The sequence below is a fragment of the Triturus cristatus genome, chromosome 8, assembly GCF_964204655.1.
Source record: "Triturus cristatus chromosome 8, aTriCri1.1, whole genome shotgun sequence".
Classification (NCBI taxonomy): domain Eukaryota; kingdom Metazoa; phylum Chordata; class Amphibia; order Caudata; family Salamandridae; genus Triturus; species Triturus cristatus.
Genome location: NC_140591.1, coordinates 317,282,851 through 317,302,861, shown reverse-complemented (window position 1 = coordinate 317,302,861; position 20,011 = coordinate 317,282,851). Strand labels below are relative to the sequence as shown.

General features: G+C 46.2%; 1 protein-coding gene across 1 annotated transcript in view; it reads left to right on the top strand.

Annotated features, from left to right (window-relative positions):
* C1QTNF9 (C1q and TNF related 9) overlaps window positions 1-20,011 on the top strand; it is a 130,914-nt gene that overhangs the window by 94,820 nt on the left and 16,083 nt on the right. Inside the window, exons 3-4 of the mRNA XM_085621598.1 lie at window positions 5,270-5,467; window positions 18,635-18,697. Of these exons, the coding sequence (XP_085477724.1) occupies window positions 5,293-5,467; window positions 18,635-18,697 (238 nt within the window). The 5' untranslated portion in view covers window positions 5,270-5,292. The remainder of the gene's footprint in view (window positions 1-5,269; window positions 5,468-18,634; window positions 18,698-20,011) is intronic.

The window sequence follows — 20,011 nt, the reverse complement described above, 5'->3', positions numbered from 1 at the left end:
TGCCGCTGGGTTTTTCTTGGTTGTGTTCAGGACTCTCTGCCAAAGCGCCGGGACACCCGTTCTGGGTAGCCGTGCGCTCAAGAAATATAGTTCTAACATAACATAACATATGTGCATTTAGCATGTGTCTAGCTCATGGCTGCTTGACTTGAGCAAAAAAAGTGTCTGTCAGGCTGACCTTTGCTTAGCCTGACAGACAGTCTTCTTGTCCTGGAAAAGGGTGATGGGTGCAGCCCCTCCGCCCGTATGGAAGGGCCACAGCTGCATTTTAGTAAGCACAAGTATAGAATAGGGACTGTGTGTCACCAGTACTGCAATCATACAACAAGCATTGGCATAGCCAATAGGTCTCGCCTTTGGGACCTTATAAGTGCTTAGCCATGCAACAGTAGATGTTGTTGTACCAAGGATATTGTGCTGCATAACTAAACACTTATAAGGTCCTAAAGGCGCGACCTATTGGCTATGCCAATGCTTTTTTTTTTTTTAAGGATAAGCAGTGCTATCAGGCTCCGGCTGCCATTTAGTTCACCGCAGGGTAGAAGAGGGATAGAAGAGGGGTAAAGGGGTAGAAGAGGGGTAGAAGAGGGGTAGAGGGGTAGAAGAGGGGTAGAGGGGTAGATGAGAGGTGCGAGGTAGAAGAGGGGTAGAAGAGGGGTAGAGGGGTAGTAGAGGGGTAGTGGAGGGGTAGTGGGGCAGAGGGGTAGAAGAGGGGTAGTGGGGTAGAGGGGTAGTGGAGGGGTAGTGGGGCAGAGGGGTAGAAGAGGGGTAGAAGAGGGGTAGAGGGTTAGAAGAGGGGTAAAGGGGTAGAAGAGGGGTAGAGGGGTAGAAGGGTGGTAGAAGAGGGGTAGAGGGGTGGTAGAGGGGTAGAAGAGGGGTAGAGGGGTAGAAGAGGGGTAGAGGGGTAGTAGAGGGGTAGAGGGGTTGAAGAGGGGTAGAGGGGTTGAAGAGGGCATAAACCAAACTTCCCAGCTCGGGTGGTCCCACAAACAACGCAAAACCAGGTTTATGCGCCAGGGCATAGAGGCTTCCGGAAACCGGAAGCAGACAGTTTGTAGTGACAGCTGAGCACCACAACCTCTCCCCACCAGGTCTTTGACAGCCAGACTAAGCTCCCAGAAAGCAAGTAACTGACTCACAAGCGTGCAGGTCAAAGAGGAACCAATGGACTGCACGTCCATAGAGATGTCCAAACAACATTGAATGTCTGGTGCTGATAATGAACAACTCACCCTGGCAAACTAAATAAATCAAGTTATGTCTCTTTCCTTAGGAGAGGGGGTGGTGAAGGTTTATATAAACCCGGAGGCTTCTTACATGAGAGCGGGGAGGAGGACACTTGGAAGTCAAGTGCTCCGGCCAGCAGAAATGCTGAAACACAATGCAAGAAGATTACGTGATTTAAAGACACGACTTTCACTGTGTGCCACAGAAGGAGGTACACAAGGTCATGCGGTGAAAAAACAGAATAATCACAATCTATAGGGGATACTAAAACAGAAGTGTTTACATCTTCAAGAACATGAACAATGGTAAGGAATAGGATAGCAGTCCTTTCTAGAGTTTGGAGTCAAAACACAGCTGACTATTTCGTAGCCAGTCTATTTTGGAGACTGGTAAATCCATTAGAAATAAGATAGAGCGGTGTACGGTATTCATCTTAAAGTAATGTCACAAGACCTGCACCTAAAATCACCCTTGTTGTTTGTTTTCAAACTTATCAATTGTTGCCAAGGGCTGGACCCAACTCTGAACTCCAAAATACAATATGAAGCAAAACCAAAATGAGGAAATGAGAGGCTCCCCCCATAAAAACCAAAAGAAACAGACTATCCAATAGGACAGTACAATAAGTAAAGACTGCTTCCATTCAGACGTGTAGAGTGGAATAAAAATCAGGGACCACCCTTCCAAATGTACCTTTAGAGGATTTCTCTGTGCCATCACTGGCACAATGGTATGTCATCAGTTGCATAAAGGGCATGGGGATTTGTAAAATCCCAAACGCAGGAACCTGGAGGTAAATTGGAAAACAATGAGCTAATTTCTGACAAAACAGATTCTTATATTCGCCTCTGATTAGGCCAACCAATGGTGGAGTGGTGTGGCTCACTGGTTAGAGGCGGCAGACCCAGAAGCAGAGGTTGGTCAGGGACCAGGGTTCGATTCCCGACGCGGCAGGGTCTTGGGCCAAGGTCAGCGGACTCGATAATTCTCACCTTGGTGCCTACTCTAATCATGGATCACACTCAGCAACTCTGGGCAGTAGCTTGCTTAATCTCCACTAACGGCCCCATCAGCGCCGGGGATGCTTGGTCTTCACCTTGGAGATGCCCAGTAAGTGACCATCTTACAGGGAAAGCCAGGATGGGTTCCCCAGCAGTACACAGTGACGGGACACTCTGCTTGAGTAGCTGAGCGCTCAATAAAACACCAGATAACATAACATAACAATGTTCCACCACCAGCTGAAGAAGCCTATTGGTAATTGCACACTCTATAAAATCCAAATAAATCAAGAATCTCAGATCTCTGATACATAGCAATCTAATGTTACAGTCAGGGGTGGAGACAGTTACAGAATTATTACAAAAATATGCAGCATAGTTAGGTGCCATTAGGAAAGGGCAGCACACAAATAAATACTAGTGTTTGTAAAGCACAAACAATTACCCCTAAGAGTGTCAAGGTGCTGGGGGCCCTCGGGGACATTAAATGAGCTATTGCCCAGAGTCATATGGTGCTGGGCTGACTTGCGCCGCCACTGGGGATCGAACTATGAGCCCCAGTGTTCAGAGTCAGCCGCCCTGGCCGCTGTGTCACACCTCTTGCACTATATAGTGGAAGAGGTGTGGCGGAGATGTGAGGCACCAGAGATGGGGCAGACACATGCAAACCCTAATAACGAGCCCAAGCAGTGGCAGAAAGATAGCAAACACGTGCAAACCCCAATAACGGGATCCGAGCAGTGGCAGAAAGATAACAAACACATGTAAACCCCAGAAAGATAGCAAACACGTGCAAAACCCAATAACAGGATCCGAGCCGTGGCAGAAAGTTAGCACGCTAAATGTACATCACATCAGGGCTTGCGAGTGATTCTCAAATGAAGGAGTCATCTCAAATTCTTGCCTCATTTTTAGACCCAACTAAACCTCAAAAGAACTGGGCTTCGTGCACTGCGCACACAGGCAGCAGCCTTCCTTCACTGGAATCTCAGCTATGGCACTGCTAGATTGGATGATAATGATGCTAGCCACCATAGCCAATGAAAGGCTGAATTAGACACATTTGTGTATGATTGGTTTGCTTGCAGATATAACAAACAAGTAGTGGGCGCGCGGAGTTGAGAGATGTCGGGGAGGGGGCGCTCTGCTCGCTAAAATTACTTAAACGTGGCCGCGCGGCCGCGAAAGTAAACGAAAACAAGCACGCGAGTGGTGCATGCGCACCCATAGTGAGAGAGGAAAGCCAGATGGCGCCTCTGCTCGTACTTGTGTGCATAACCGCACTCTCGAGGCCATACAGAAATCATGTGATTGGATTTTTCAATGCCCACTCACTAAATGTCTCACCAGAGCAGCGCATGCGCTGGCTCAGGCAAGACCTAAAAAAGGGGTGTGGACAATGTTTTGATCAGTTAGTACCAGTCATGGTTCATGCTGCGTCTGCCACTCCTGTAGTTGAGTCAGCATATACAGGGGCAAGCCTTAGAGCCATTGACTGATTTAATTAAGTTTTGAGGAGTGACTACTGATACTGTTGTTCTCCAATCTCATTCAGATATGGCAAAAATGACTTTGCTAAGAATGCAGATAGGATGGGACTATGGCTTAGCCATAGCTTCAGTATGTGATGGAATGTCGAAATAGACTACAAACGTTTGGCGTTCCTGGAGCGGGCCGGCACACCACCACCCTGCTCCAGGACTGCCAAACAGGACCGTCTGCCAGATCACGAGCTTTTTGTGGTCTGGACGGCGGGCGGCGTGACGGTCCTGTGGCGGTGCCTTCGAAGGCACCTATGTATGCCTTAGAAAGGAGCCGCCACAGGATTACCACAGCACGTTCCAGTACAGCATGGACTGTGAAGTCTATGCAGTGCTGGAACTGGGGGTGCATGCACACAGGGGGGCACAACATGTGCCCCCCTGCATGCATCCCCCATGCATGAGGCACAAGGGGGCCCATAGGGCCCCCTTTGTTTCATGACCGCTAGCAGTTTCATGGAGAAAGAACTCCTTGACACTGCTGGTGGTCTTAAAACTCCTAATATGCATGGAGGTGCAGCAACGGCACTGCCAGCACATTGTGAGCCCCTGACCACCTTGGAACCGCCAGGGAACATGGTTCCCTGGCATTTGCGGTGATGTAATGGCGGTCTGACTACCAAAGTTGTAATACGACAGTCAGACCACCGGAGTGGTGGTGGCTCGACCACCACTGCCACACCCCGCGGGTCTCGTAATCAGGCCCTTTTTTATGTTTAAAGTGTTTTGCATTTCATTGTAACCGAAACCTAGGGGGTCATAACAATGTTGATCGGACCTCAACCGATCACCCGTCGTATGCCGTCCGACCGACATTTGCCCCTGCTGTCCGACCTCTGCATTACCTCTGCTGTTCCGACGGGCTCCTTAAGCCCGTCGGCACAGCGGTCAGAATGTATTTCCTACAATATGGTGGTGCCTTCTCAGGCACCGCCATAGGGATTATGATGTCCCTTTCCGTCTGCCTTTTTCCTTTCTATGGCGGAACGACCGCCATAGAAAGGCAGACAGAAACAGACTTTGGGGCACCTCGCAGGGCCCCGTCCCTCCACAGCCTCCACTAAGAGGTCTGGGGGGCACCTGTGGTGCCTCCCGAAACATCCTTGCACCGTGAGGCAGGCACAGCATGGTGCCTGCCACACAGTGCAGGAAGGTTTAAAAGTGCATGTTTACTATTGCTGCTTGTGCTGCAGCTCGCAGCACAAGCCATAATAGTAAACATGCACTTTGCGACTGCCGTGAAAGCAGTTGCATCGTAATTCGGAATGCGGGACCTCCGACTCCATATCGGGCGGTCCAGTTTCCGAAACAATGCCGGTTGGATGCTTGTCCGACCGGCATTGTAATGATGCTCTTATATATTCAAATTTGACATTTAAGTTAGAGAAAATCCTCCTATCGCCAATGCTTTGAAATGTTCAGTCTGCAGTATCTCTGCTTTGTAGGGTATGGTACGGCAAGCTAAGCCTGCATTTTAACATTTCTGTTTGTGTCCTACAGCCCCTTGACAAGCTGCTTGAAGGATGCATGTTTGTGTGACATTGCTGCTACTTCTGGTGATTCTGGTGAGCCCGGTGGACCTTCAGAAGCAGGACAGTTGCATGCAGGGGCATCCTGGGACGCCTGGAACACCTGGCCACAATGGCTCACCTGGAAGGGATGGACGAGATGGATTAAGGGGTGACAAAGGAGATGCAGGTACAATGATGTCAACTGAGACCGCAGAAGGACATTTATAGGTCATAGGTTGCTCTGGTATATACTTGCATCCATCATAGCAGGGGTTTTGAAGGAACATGACCTTGAGTGTCTGATCTTATACAACTGCATTCCCACACTGTGAAACAACTCTTTCAACCTCAAATGTCTTACTCTTATGTAATGTGCAGGCATTCTATTACATGCAATGACACATGCCAACGAATTTCTACAAGGATCAGTCTTTATATCTGAGCTACAAACTGTAAATCTCTGGCAGTAAGAGTTATCTACTCTCTACACAATCTTTAATGCCAGATGTTACTCTACTACAAAAGTGAAAATCCGACACTGGCCTTTCATTCTTTTCATTCACGTTTGTGAGAGTCTTTTTCAGTTGACCTGGGTCTTGCTTCTTTACTTCTCCATTTTTAGAGCAAGCCTAATAATAGTTATTTGTAAAATGCCTAAGGCCTTAATATATGGCTCAAGTCTCTTCTAACATTCCATGCTTGGGATGGGTTTCTAGGGGATCTTGTTATTTACCAATATTGAATTGTACAGTTACTTTTCCTCTTTGTACTTTGATATTTAGTTCAGGGCAGCTGTGACTATCTAATTCCATGCCATTATGGACAATGTCTCCAGTCCTGAACCTTTCACCTACAAATCATTTATTTCATGTGAGATAGGGCAGTTAGTTCAATGGAAGCAAAACAAGACTACAACACCCAAAATAAATTAGGCTATCACTGAAAAGTGATCACTGGTCCTGTTAGATTTGGAGTTTGAGGTTAGTGTGTCCCGACACATATACAGGCAACATTATACCCAGAGCCCTTATTAGGCTGGACATTTTCTCACAGAGGGTGGCAATGGCAAAGCTCTACACAGAATCGTTTGGTGTCTTATCACATGGCATGTTGGCCCCCTTCCAGACATTCTCTTACTGCCAAGGTACTATGGGGCATATTGGCAAGTAAGGGCGATAATTATCGCCCGTGCCAAGTATCGGAAGTTTTGTTATCGCCTCCTTTCCCTGATAATATTCGACTTCTTACCGACGTATTATCAACACGTCTGTGAGAGGCGATAGTGTCAGGGAAAGGGGCGATAACTCCTGCTAAGAGGCGATAGGTTTTCAGGCGATACCTTGCCATCTGCAGCGATCGGCGCACAGACATCAAAGAGATACTTGGCACGGGCGATAATTATCGCCCTTACTTGCTAATATGCCCCTATCTCTTTGATGTCTGTGGGTCTTCTGATGGGGATCTGGCTTTAGTCAGGTTTTTAGCAGGTGTTAAAAACCTGCGTACATCGGGGGTTAGCGTGAATTATTGGTTCGCAGGTCATCTTTGATAATACAGCGAAGTGCTGTTAGCGATTTCTACAGTGGAATTTAGGTAATTAACGCCTACCTTGCATGTTATTAGTGATACATATCGCTGGCATGCAAGGCGATGAAAAAAACGGCAGCTAACGCCGGAAAGCTTGCACTAATGCATGTTAGCGCAGGCTTGCTAATAGGGAGATAAAATTATGGCCGCTTTATCGGCAAAAAGTGCAGCTAAAGCCGCGATAATGCCCTTGATAATATGCCCCAAAGTTTGGTCCTAACTCTTCCAAGGTGATGTCTTTGGGGGTATGTTGGGAACCCTCATCAAGTCCAAAGTCTGTCCCATAAAGCCCCATTGCACCATTGTGTTGTTAATATAGTGCAATGTCTCCCTGCAGAAGTGATGCGGATGGAATATCATTGTGACACTATGGAGCCTGCATACTGAATGAGGTACACCAAGTCTCTAATCTATTCCTACAGGCCTTGTACCTTTTGCATTAACTGGGCTTTGTCGCTCTGTAGTGGAATACCCTCCACGACCATACATGTGCTCAACATGGATCCCTTTGTCCTGCTCCATGCAAGGAGTCATTTGCTGACCGACATGCCTATCTGACAGGAGTCCCCTTGGTTTTGTCCTGGCTGGGTATTAGATCAAGAGGGGGAATAGCCTCATTTAGTGCATGATGGTTACAGGACAACCATTAAAAATGAAAGATGTCCCAGCTGGCATTTCTCCTGCCTCATTTTGATGGGGGTGAAGCACTGTACCTGCACTGTTGGAAACCCCTCAGTGAGATTTGCTGAGGATGGAATGGTGACCCTTTGCAGAATCAATTAAAAGATAGTCTCTTACCTCTAAGGTTCAACTGGCATAAAACAATGATGATCCCAGCTGGAAACTTCATCAAATTTCAATTTTTAATATACAAAACCCTAAACTGTATCCTGGAACCGTGTTAGGATCCTAAGGGGGTAATGGGTAACACCCTTCAGAAGAATTTTCATTCCCTGGGGATCCTTAGCCCACTGGGTACCATAACTGGGGTAGAAAAGGCTTGCAATTTGCCTGATGAGTAGATGTTTATCCTGGGCTGTCTAGCAACTGGATGATCCAGAGACATGCAGGTGCTGGTCTTGCAGCTGGATGCGGAGGCAGACTCCCCAGTGACCTTCCACCTAAAGCAGTGCACAGAAGCAGGTGCCTCACTGGAAACTGACAACAGCCTGTCCTTTCCAGGCAGCTTCATGTAATGGAGCATCTGCTTGAGATAGACCCGCGGCTGAGGAAAGAAGTCCTTCTTCAGCATATAAAAGTCCAGGGCCCTGTGAGTAGGCTTCTATTACTATGCAACAAGGGTGCGTTTGCACATTAGAGTGCTTTACTTTGATGTGAGATTCCCTCCTCCTCCAATTTGCAATGCTCCTTTATGTAGATATAATTCTCAACACCAGATGGTAATTTCCAATATGTTTTTTCATTTATGCATTTAAAAATATATATCCATTAGTCCATTCCTCTTAGTGAAATCATGCGCATAAGAAGATCCTGAACAGCCGACACGTGTTTCGGCCTTTAATGTTAATCAGACCAGGGCTTTTTCAAGGCTTTAGCGATCATAACTTCATAATGTTCAAGTCACACTTGTAGGCACACAATGTGCTATGCATTGATAATTTTACTGCGGTCTGTGTATAAGCGAAATAGGCAGGTCCGTCCACGAGCCACGTCCACATTAGAGTGCTTTTGTACATAAATGTGATTTCACATGTAATTGTTATTTGAGGTTTTAGAGTTTCCACACACTTTTTGATTTGGAACCAATGATGATTTTGGATCTTAATGTGATGTCAACGAAATGTAAGACCATATTGAGGTTCACTTTTTACACCTAATATCAGATCTTGAAACCACATTTTCCTTCTGTACTGAGTGATTGATACCCCATAGCTGCTAACCCCATAGCTGTATATTGAGGTTGCCTTATACAGACTTTGTCAAGATCAATAGTCTACACGATTTTTCCATGATTTATTATGACCATCAAACTTACAACAGAGAACGTCATATCAGATCAGACTCCTGCTTGTAACAATACCGCAGATATGCTGTTCCCCTTGGCATTTTCATAGATAATTTCAAGTGTCAGAAACACAGAGGCCTGGTGACCAACCCAAAACCTTCATCAGTGGAAAACAGTTTCTGACTGGGCTCCATTCATACTAAACTATTTATTTTCTAAGAATATACTCCCCGATAGAATATATGTAGTTTTTTCTTCATGGCCTTAAAAAGCACAGAAATCCCTTACATGAAAAACTCAGATTATCATAAATAGAAATGTGAGTTACACATCAATCTTACAAGAAAATGCAAAGGTTAGGGACCTGGAGTAGTCATCACTGGAGAGCAAACTATTGGAAGCCAGGCTACACAAGAAAGGAATATCTTGCACATGTACCACCATAATGATACACACAGAAGGATTTAAATAGCCTTAAAATCAAATAGGAAAAGGGTGTGGCCCCGTCTCAGGACAGAGACTGGGTAGATGCCTTGGGTTTTCCACATTCCACAGAAGAAATCAATTAGGCTGGGTTTCCGCCTGGTGCAGCTTAAGGTACTTCACAGGGTATATTATACAAAGATATTTGAAAGGTTGGAGGACGACAGGTGCCTGCAGGGCTGGGGTAGAGGGAGACCTTCTTGTAATGGATGTGGAGCTGCTCCTTATCCCAGGGTATTAGAAGAAGGTGTTAGGGAACTAGAGACACTGCTGCAATTATGGGATTTCCCTTGGATCTTAAAGTATCTGTGGTATTGCTTGGAAGATATTGGACCAAGATGCCACAACAGACCGGAACTATTCATTAATCAGGGTTTGATCACGACCAAGAAGGACACAGCACAGAAAATGGGGTAGTCTGCACTCACCAATGATAAGCTAATTTGTCTCAGCATAGGAATTAGTGTACAGTGGCAGACAAAATGGTATCTAAAGGTTGGGGCTTCCCAAGTGATTTTTAACAAAATATAGGTAGCATAGGCAGATCATTCCAGGTTTGCTAATGAGTATAAGGAGATCACCAAGCTCCTAAAATAATATTTAAGTGCAATTGGTCCATACCATAGTGCCTCTAAAATGTTTCATAAAAACAAGAAGAGGTCATGATTCGATCCTCAATAGAAACCTCCATATCTTACCAACATTGTTTGATTCTCTGAAGACCATAAACGCTTCTACCATGGCTAGATATGTTAACACTGATACCATGCCTACCATGTCTATGGCCTACAACCCCATGAGATCACATTCCTCCACTCCATCCATCTCCTCATTACCACCCACGCCCCCTCGAGCAATGAAGCCAGACAGCATACTATGAGCATAATCCTAAGTAGCCGAGACCATAACCTCGAACAAGGTTACACCTTTACTGACACACACCAAAACACTGTCACCATTAATAATCAAACCCATGAGTCCTCCTAGTTCACCCCACCCCCTTTTGACATAGCCTGTCTGTGCCACATCTACCAACCTACCTTGCAGTTCTGTCCAGGTACACCAAAACAATCTCCATGCATAATCCTTCTTTACATGCAAGCTGTGGTTACTCACGCCATACTCCATATTATTGTACTGAATAGAATACAAATCTCTTAAAAACTCTCCAACAACAACAACAACCTACTAGAAGATGGGACTTCTGTACCCAGGACCGGCTTTAGAGCTGTTGGCGCCCGGTGCAACAATTAGTTCTGGTGACCCCCCCCATGACCATCTTCTCGGATTTCCTCATAACCACCAAGGCAAAAGTGCCCCATATCTCTCCATAGCCCCTCTCTCACATATATTTCATTTGTTTTAAAGCACTGGTAAAGGCTGACTTTACTAATAAGAATCTATTCAAACATTTTTCAGCAACATTAGGGATAGATAATGAAAGACTGGAAAGAAAAAACTGAACATCCTAACCGATTTTATGCAGTTTGCATGCAGCTCTTTGATGACAGTTCGTAACAGTCGCTGTTCTTTATTAGGGTTGTATCTTATGAACTGCGGTAACAAAAGGATCTCTGTGACAAAAGCAGTAATCCACTCAGCTATCGACATAAAATACAGATCTGTGATATGCACAGGATGCATTCTTTGCAGCAGGCATGTTAAATCACTGCGCTACTTTATGGCGAGTTAAAATTGCCACTAGACAAAACTCCAATCTCTCTCTCTCTAGCAGCAACATTAATTACAAGAGTTATCTTGACATTTTTAATGCTGCCTGAAAACTGGCTGCATAAGGAACCCTGCTGAAGGTGTTTTTAAATCGTAAGTTGTTGCTAAACACAGTGCCCCAGCCCCCCTGAGATCAGTGCCCCTTCCCCAGGTCAGCACCCAGTGCAACTGCACCAGTTGCACTGCCCTAAAGCCGGCCCTGTCTGTACCCACTTAAAAGCAGTACCCACGACAGGAGTTACATAATGAGACTCTCTAACCCATTAATGGGTGCATACATTACATTGTAATGCAATAAAAGTGTTTTAGATAACTAGATAATTTATGGTGTTTGTCTTTCTCGGGTAGCAGCCCAGATGGGAGGAGGGAAACAGCCATTACAATGCGGCTTATCCTACACATAGCCTTAATGACTCCTGCATTTACAGTGCATGCACTGTTACCACGCATAGCCTTTACAACTCATGCGTTTACAACAAATTACGTTGTAAAGGTATGTGTGGTAAAGGTCAGCCGTGGTCCGTGCAAGTAACAGCGATGGGGTGGTGGGGCCGAGTAAGGGGGGATTTCGAGGGATGATGCTGAGGGAAAATTCAATAAATAATTAATTTTCCCTCAGCAACGTCCCTCGAAATCCCCCCTTACTCGGCCCACCACCCCACCGCTGTTACCTGCACGGACAGCGGCTGGTAAAGGTATATGTGTGGTAAGGATGTGCACTGTTACCACCTATAGCCTTCACCACGCATGCGTTCACAATGTAATTCATTGTAAAGCTATGTATGGTAATGGTAAGGTAAGGTGGTGAAGGCTAACTGCATCATTAAAGGAAATGGCGAGACCCTTCCACTTCCTCTTTACGACGTGTGCTTCAGAAGAGCTGAGGAGGAGTTGACGTTGTGGAGAGGTAAGGGGCATTGGGCCTGGGGGTTACGAATTTCTTTAATTTTTTTAGGGGAGAGTCCCATAGGGGCCTCTTTTAGGGCTCAGGTCAGGGGAGGAGTAGTTTTTAGAAGGGCTATGGGCCATGAGGGGGTCATGCAGGGTCTGCATTTAGGGCTCAGGGGAGGGGTAGTTCTTAGAAGGGCTGAGGGCTTGGGGGGTCACGCAGGTGTCCGCTTCTAGGGCGCAAGGGAGGGGTATTTTTTAAAAAGGACTGGGGCAGTGGGGGGTGCTAGGGACCAGATTTAGGACTAACTGCAAGGGTCACCTTTACCATGAATATGCCTTTAACATTCATGCTTTTACAATGAAATTAGTTGTAAAGGTATGCATGGTAAAGGCATATTCATGGTAAAGGTTATGCATGGTAAAGGCATTTGTGTTGTAACGCATGTGTGGTAAAGGCAGGGGTTGCAATGGAAGGTGTTGTAACGTCATACAACCATGGGAAGAGCTTAGTCATTAACCGTCTCGGTGCTACTGTCATCTGTCCTTTTAACCTACACCAACATTATTTTACATTTCCTTGCTTTCACAGAAATACATATGCTATTTATATATAAGGCTTCACATTACAATACAATAATCATTTAAAGTCAGACTTATTGGCATTGCCAATGTTTGTTTACATTAGTGCTGGCAATGCTGCACTGAGGTGATCATGCCTGGTAATATTGCATAGGGTGGCCACCACTGTAATCTTGTCTGACGTTGGAGGCACCTTAATACAGCTACTTCTTTTTAGCTTATTAGCACTATCATCTGGATTAAAAGGAGACGGTCATCTAGTTTCATTCTATTCATAGATATTTGAACATTTGATAAATTATATTGTATTGTATAACATTTGTTAGAAATTGAGTTACTGGTTGACTAGGATAAGAGTCCAGGTCAAGCAGCAACCACAATCCTAGTCAGGGTGAGGCACAAGCAAACAAACCCTACATTAACCTATGCTCAACCCCCTGGTGGCTTGACACATCAACAACCGCAGCGACCACAACTCCACCACCCTCCTTGACAACCTCACCAACATCTGACTGAAACAACTCGTCACCACGCCCACCCACAAGGCAGGACACAACCTCGACCCCATCTTTGCAGGGGGAAACAGAACCTACTTCTGCCACACCACGCAGCCCCCATGGACTGACCACCACTGCATACACTTCTTCATCAACAAACCCAAGCCGCCCAGACCAGCTCTGTGCCCTCCACGAAGAAACTGGAGCAGAGTCACCGAGGAGCAGCTGAACTCCACATTCAACCGGGAACCCCAACTCCCACAACCGACGCCAACCTCGCAGCCAGGGGACTTCACACTTGACTCTCCAGCTGCGCAAACAAGCTCGCCCCGCTACACAACTCCGACAGACAGCACCACAGGAAAGTCACCTGGTTCACCACCGACCTCCAAGAAGCCAGACACCTCGAGAAGAACTGGCGAAACAACAAGACGCCAGAAAACCACAGCACTTACAAAAACGCCATGACAGAATACCACCAACACATCAGAACCACCAAAAGAACCTTCATCCACAACAAAATTCTTGCCAACACTGGCAACTCCAAGGAACTCTTCAGCGTCATCCAGGAATTCACCAAACCCGCCAGCGATACCACAGACATCACCCCCTCCCAGGACCTCTGCGACAAACTCGGAATGTACTTCCACCTGAAAATCAAGAACCTTTACAACAACTTCAACGACAAAACACCCGACCCCGCAACCACCGCACCCTCCAGCAACACCAGCCAGCCCACCATCGCCTCCTGGACACTGGTCACCACCTAAGAGACCGCCTCGACCATGAAAAGCATCCACTCGGGGACCCTCACAGACCCCTGCCCACCTCACATCTACCGCAAAGCCGCCATTGCGCCAGAATTTCAACACACCATCAATGCCACCTTCATGACCGGCTCCTTCCCCGATTACTGGAAATGCGCAGAAGTCAGACCCCTGCTCAAGAAACCCTCAGCAGATCCCACGGACCTCAAGAACTTCCAGCCCATCTCTCTCCTCCCCTTCATGGCAAAAGTCGCTGAGAAGATCGTCAGCGCACAGCTGACAAAGTTCATCGAAGACAACTCCATCCTCGACCCCTCCCAATCTGTATTACGCAGCAACCACAGCACTGAGACAGCCCTACTCGCTGCCACAGACGACATACGCACCCTCCCCGACCAAGGACACACCGCAGCCCTAATACTGTTCGACCTCTCAGCAGCTTTCGACACCGTCTCTCACCGCACACTCGCCACCAGACTACACGACGCCAGCATACAAGGAACCGCCCTCAACTGGATCCGCTCGTTCCTCACCGGCAGAAGCCAAAGAATCAGACTGCCACCTTTCCTCTCCAAAACCACAGAAATCAACTGCAGAGTACCCCAGGGATCATCACTCAGCCCAACCCTCTTCAGCATCTACATGGCCCCCCTCACCGCCATCGTCAGACAGCACGGCCTCAGCATAGTATCCTACGCCGACGACACCCAGCTCATCCTCTCCCTCACCAAGGACCCCACCACCATCAGACTCAACTTTCAGGAAGGAATGCAGAACGTCGTGGCCTGGATGAGCAACAGCTGCCTGAAGCTCAACTTGGGGAAGACAGAATTCCTCGTACTCAGATCCACCCTGTCAGCATGGAACAACACCTGGTGGCCCACCGCACTCGACAGCCCTCCGATCCCCACGGACCACGCCAGAGACCTTGGCATGGTACTCGACTCCTCCCTCTCCATGAAAAAGCAAGTTCACACCATCGCATCCAGCTGCTTCAACACCCTGCGCATCCTCCGAAAGACTTTCAACTGGATCCCCTCTGAGTCAAGGAAGACCGTCACCCACGCACTCATAACAAGCAGATTGGACTACGAAAACGCCCTCTATGCCGGCATAAATAAGCTTCTACCCCGCTAGCTCCAGACAATACAGAACACCACAGCCAGACTCAGCCTCGGCATCCCCTGACACAAGCACATCAGCCAACACCTACGTAAGCTCCACTGGCTCCCCGTCGAGAAAAGAATCACTTTCAAGATACTCACCCACGCCTACAAATTCCTCCACAACACAGGACCCGAAAACCTCAACGAGAGAATCTCCTTCCACGTACTTGCCACAACCACATGCTTCCGCAGAGCCATAAGAGGGGGAAGAGCCTTCTTCTACATCACGGCCAAGACCTGGAACGAGCTCCCTATCAACATCAGACGCACCCCCTCCCTGGACACCTTCAGGAAGACCCTCAAGACCTGGCTCTTCGACTGAACGGAACTGCTCCCCCCCCCCCAGTGCCTTCAGACCCTCACGGGTGAGTAGTGCGCTTAAAACCCCCTGATTGATTGATTGATTGATTGATTGATTGACACAGAGCAGTCAACCTTAACTTAGAAGTAATGTGCAAAGAATTTGTACAACATTTCAAACAGTAAAATAGTGAAAACACCACATAGAAAGATCCCACACCTGGTTAGAAAACTAGAGCTTAATTAAAAAAAGTAAAACAAGACCAAAACAACAAGAATCCAACCAGTAGAACCAGAGTTATGAATTTTGAAATAATACACTGCAATATAGCACCTAAAAGCATAATGCACCAAATGCAGCTATCTGGTAGCGCTGGACAAGGTCAATGTCAAATATTCAGGCCGCCCGCAAAGGAGCATGGGTTGGATTCAGTCCCAGATTAGTCCAGCTGATGGTTTACCTTCTCAGGTTGTGTTCCAAGAGTCTTGTCTGTGTTGGAGGAGGGCGGGAGGAGCAAGGAGAGCATTGGGCGGTGGTCGGCATAGCGCTAAGAGCAGGGCGTGCATCGCAGATGGGCGGGCTGGTGCTTCATGTTGGTGGTCCCCCGGGATCTGTCAATGCTATTGTGCGAAGAGATCGGCTGGCTGTGGAGGCTCACATTTGCTCTCAGAGCGAGCGAGAGGCGCGGTTCCAGCGCAAACGGAACAGTTTATGATTACGAAGAGTCCAAAATCATGAGTTCAAGAACTTCAGAGTCACAACCAAGGGTCCAGGACCTGGGAGGCACCACCTGGGGTTCAGAAACTCACTGAAGATGGGTTCAGGAGCTGTTGGGGAGCCTTTTTCATCCCTGAGGCTCAGATCAGGAGGTCAGCAGACTAGCCCTTTGAATCACTCTGCGGTCCTGGGTTCAAAATGAAGATGCAGGTCAAGTTCTTCTTCACCAGTCAATATGGCAGCAGGTCAGCACATCAGGGCGGCAGTTCCTTTAGAGCAGCAGTCCAGCAGAGTGGCAGTCCTTGTATTAGCACAGCAGTCCTTCTTCCTGGCAGAATATTCACAGGTCCGGAAGTGTACTCAAGTGGTGGTGTCTGAGTGCCTTCTTTTATACACAGCTGTGTCTTTGAAGTTGGAAGAAGCTTCTGGAGGCATGCACAAATGCCTTGCCTTTCCTGGCTCCAGACTAACTACAGGGAGTATGCAGCCCTTTGTGTTTAGACATGACACAGCCTAATCAGGTGTACATGAGGCTGGGCCCAGCTTCCCTCTCCCAACCTGTCATAGATGACCCATCCTGTCACATCTAAGCTCCCATTGTGTGTGGCTGTCTAGGAGGAATAAACAAAGATCAACTGCCAACTACACCCAGTCATGTAACCAGAGACAGGCTGTTGGCAGAAAATGGGTAAGGCAAGAAAAAGCCAACTTTCTAAAAGTGGCTTTTTCAGAATTGTAATTTCAAATCTGACTTTACCATTAATTAGGATTTTAAATTAGGATTCCAGAGACGCACAACATGAACCAGGTATCTATTCCCATTTGGAAATTACACTTATAAAATGTAAAAAGGCAACTTCAGTGTTATCCTATGGGAGAGATAAGCCTTGCAGTAGTGAAAAGCGAATTTAAGAGTCTTCCACTACTGGGACATGTAAAACTTAAAAGAACATGTCCAACTTTTGAAATATACTGCACCCTGCCCTTGGGGCTGTCCAGGGACTAACCTAGGGGTGACTTATATGTATTAAAAAGCAAGGTTTGGGCCTGGAAAAGGGTTTACATTGGCAGGTCGGAATAGCAGTTTAGAACTGAAAACACAGGCTACACAATGGCAGGCCTGAGACATGTTTAAAGGGCTTTTTAAGTGGGTGACACAGTCAGTGCTGCAAACCCACTTGTAGCATTCGATTTGCAGGCCTTGGGCACATGTACTGCCACTCCACTAGAGACTTACAAGTTAATTAAATATGCCTTTTGGGTATAAGCCAATTCTACATGTTTTAAGGAGTGAACACAAGCACTTAAGCACTTGTTAGTAGTAGAAAGGTGCACAGAGTCCTAAGGCCAGCAAAAACAAATTCAGCAAAATGTGGAGGGCAAAGGCAAAATATTTGGTGGTGACCCTGCAAAAGGGGCCAGGTCCATCAACATTGCTTCAGTTTCCAGGTTCCACATTGTGCTGCTCAAGTTAATCCTGAAAATATATAAAACTCTGCAGCTTTGTTATTTGCAGACATGTGGTTACCACAGAAAAGACCCCTCCCTAAACCTTCAGGGTCATGTCTCACATATACAACAACCGTGTGAATGAATGATGGACTAGCCTCACTCACCACACGCACACCCATTGCATATTAAAACTCTGTCAAGAAACAAGGCCTACCAGATGCCTATAGGAGTTAGGTAGTAAATAATTTAAGAGGCCCGACAGAACGCTACCATTGTGGGCTCTCGGGTTCCCCTCCATCCTGTGGCATCCGGAGCTCCCCACTAACGTTTTGCATTGTTACTGTTGGGGATAAACAACATAAATACAAATGTGGAACCCACTCCTCATCCATCATGGGAGCCGTGCATATCCCTAAGGGATGCAATACATTAGCTTCCGAGCCTTGCCCTGGGGTGCAGTGAGCTTCCCTACTCAACTTTCTCCCTGTCCAAGTGGACTTCTTTTCTGTTTCTTCTTTGTCCGGGGTTACCCCCTTATGCTTGATTTGTAAAAAATTAAGGGCCTTATTTAGGTCTCAATATCAAGTATAGAAGTATCCCATCCCCCAAGCTTGAAATCAGGCCCAGTAAATGTTTGCTTTTTGTCACAATATTTTGTTAGTAGATATGCTGGCTATGGTATTTTGTAGAACAATATTTTTGTTCTCAATATTCTGACATATAACACTCTAAGTGCCATTCTATTACTGCCCCTCACTCCCCCATCAATGTGCCTTAGTATGTCAATGACCTACTCTCTGTGTGTCCCCCTGTCCTTCTTAGTCTCTGTTGGTATTTCCCAGTCCTGTTACTCATGCTGCTCCTTCAAAATATCCATACATCCCTCTTCCAGAATCCATGTGTACCAATACATGCCTCTCTGTTTTCTGGATCTCCTTGTCCCAACACAAATTAATACATACATTGATAAACTATAAAAAGAAAGGCATTTTATCTGTCCCAATTTGATGATGTCCAGAATTTAAGGAGATTATAGAATGGCACCAAAAAATCTTTGTAAAGTGGTTCATCTTAGACGGCAAGGCTCAATAAACTGGAATCTCTGTTATCATGTATCCTTAAAAAGAAAATCTTGCTTTCATTTAGTCATTGCCTTATTGTCATTGTATGTGTTATTGATGGTATTTAAATGTGTCAATGCTTCTTTCTTCTCTTAGGTGAAGCAGGACCTCCGGGGATCCCAGGAAAAGATGGCAACAAAGGAGAAAGAGGACCACCAGGTGAGAAAATATCAATATGTCAATTTCCAAAAGTCTATATAACTATATACTACAAAAAGGCGTTATAATGTGATACTTGGTGTGATTTAAAGGTTGGCTGTTGTAAGGTATTTTTCTGCCAGCAACAGTAATGATAAAAATCTGACTTATTTAGAATTCTCTGCACTGTAGAATAGGGGAAGAAATTCTGCCAGTGGATGTTTAGCCACAATGTCTGATGTTGCTGACAGATTTACATTCAATGAGCAACTCTGGTAGTACATTTTCTTCACTGTCTGATGCCACTGATGGAATTTGCACTTCCATGTGTACCTCTAGTAGTAATAATAGGAAAAATGTGTGATGCGAGATGACCAATGAAAGTGGATGAGCATATATCTTCACTCTCGAATTCTCTTTGTGCACAGTTTGACATGTTAGTCAGGAATGCTCTTGCCATGTTCCTGAGCTCTACCATCTTAAGCATGCTTCTGCAGCTCTCTATGAGCGTCTTTGACATGGGATTTCTCAACACTCCTGTGGAGGTCTTGTGGTGTCACTGATGCACAAGTAGGGCATTGTGTCGAGGGTAATCGAGGCTTCATCCATCAATGTGTGCCATGGAGCTTATTCACATAGACGTGTAAGAGTACGTAATAGAGTACTCCTGCAGTACTCTTTTATATGCTCTTTGTGAATTGACCCCAAAACATCTAAACTGGGAATAAAATGGAAATGTTCATGGAATATTTATATACAATTAGTACAGATAAAAAAGGACTATACTCTCTTTGCATTTTTACTATTAGGGAGGTGGATTTCTAGAGGCTGATCCACCAAGGTATATAAAAGTAAGTAAAAGAGCACTCCTGTTGTTCTACATCCCGCTCTCATTAATGATTTTGTGAATCTGTCCTATGTACACACTGTGCAGCACACCACCTTGCATTCATCATCCATATCACCTGTGACTTCAGGAGTGAGGGGAGATTAGAAGGTGGGACAGAGGGGATTATGGGGATGATGATGGTTGTGCCTGAAGTTCCTAATGTGCCTGAGGAGACACAATATTTTTTTCTAAGGAGTGCAAGGACTCTGATAGATATACCCTAGGATAAAGCGAGAATGTGAGTGGTGTAAAAGAGGAAGCCAGACTCGGGGGCTGAGCTTGTATGCATTATAGCTTTTGCTTCCCACATCCCCCTTTTTCCCTCCTTTCCCCCTTCAACCTTCAAGGTTGTCTAGTTGCCCAGAAGTCCAGTAGCAGTCAATAGTAGTAGTATTCAACAAGTCAAAGTTTTAGGGCAGCGATCTGAAGGTAGATGCCAAGATGAC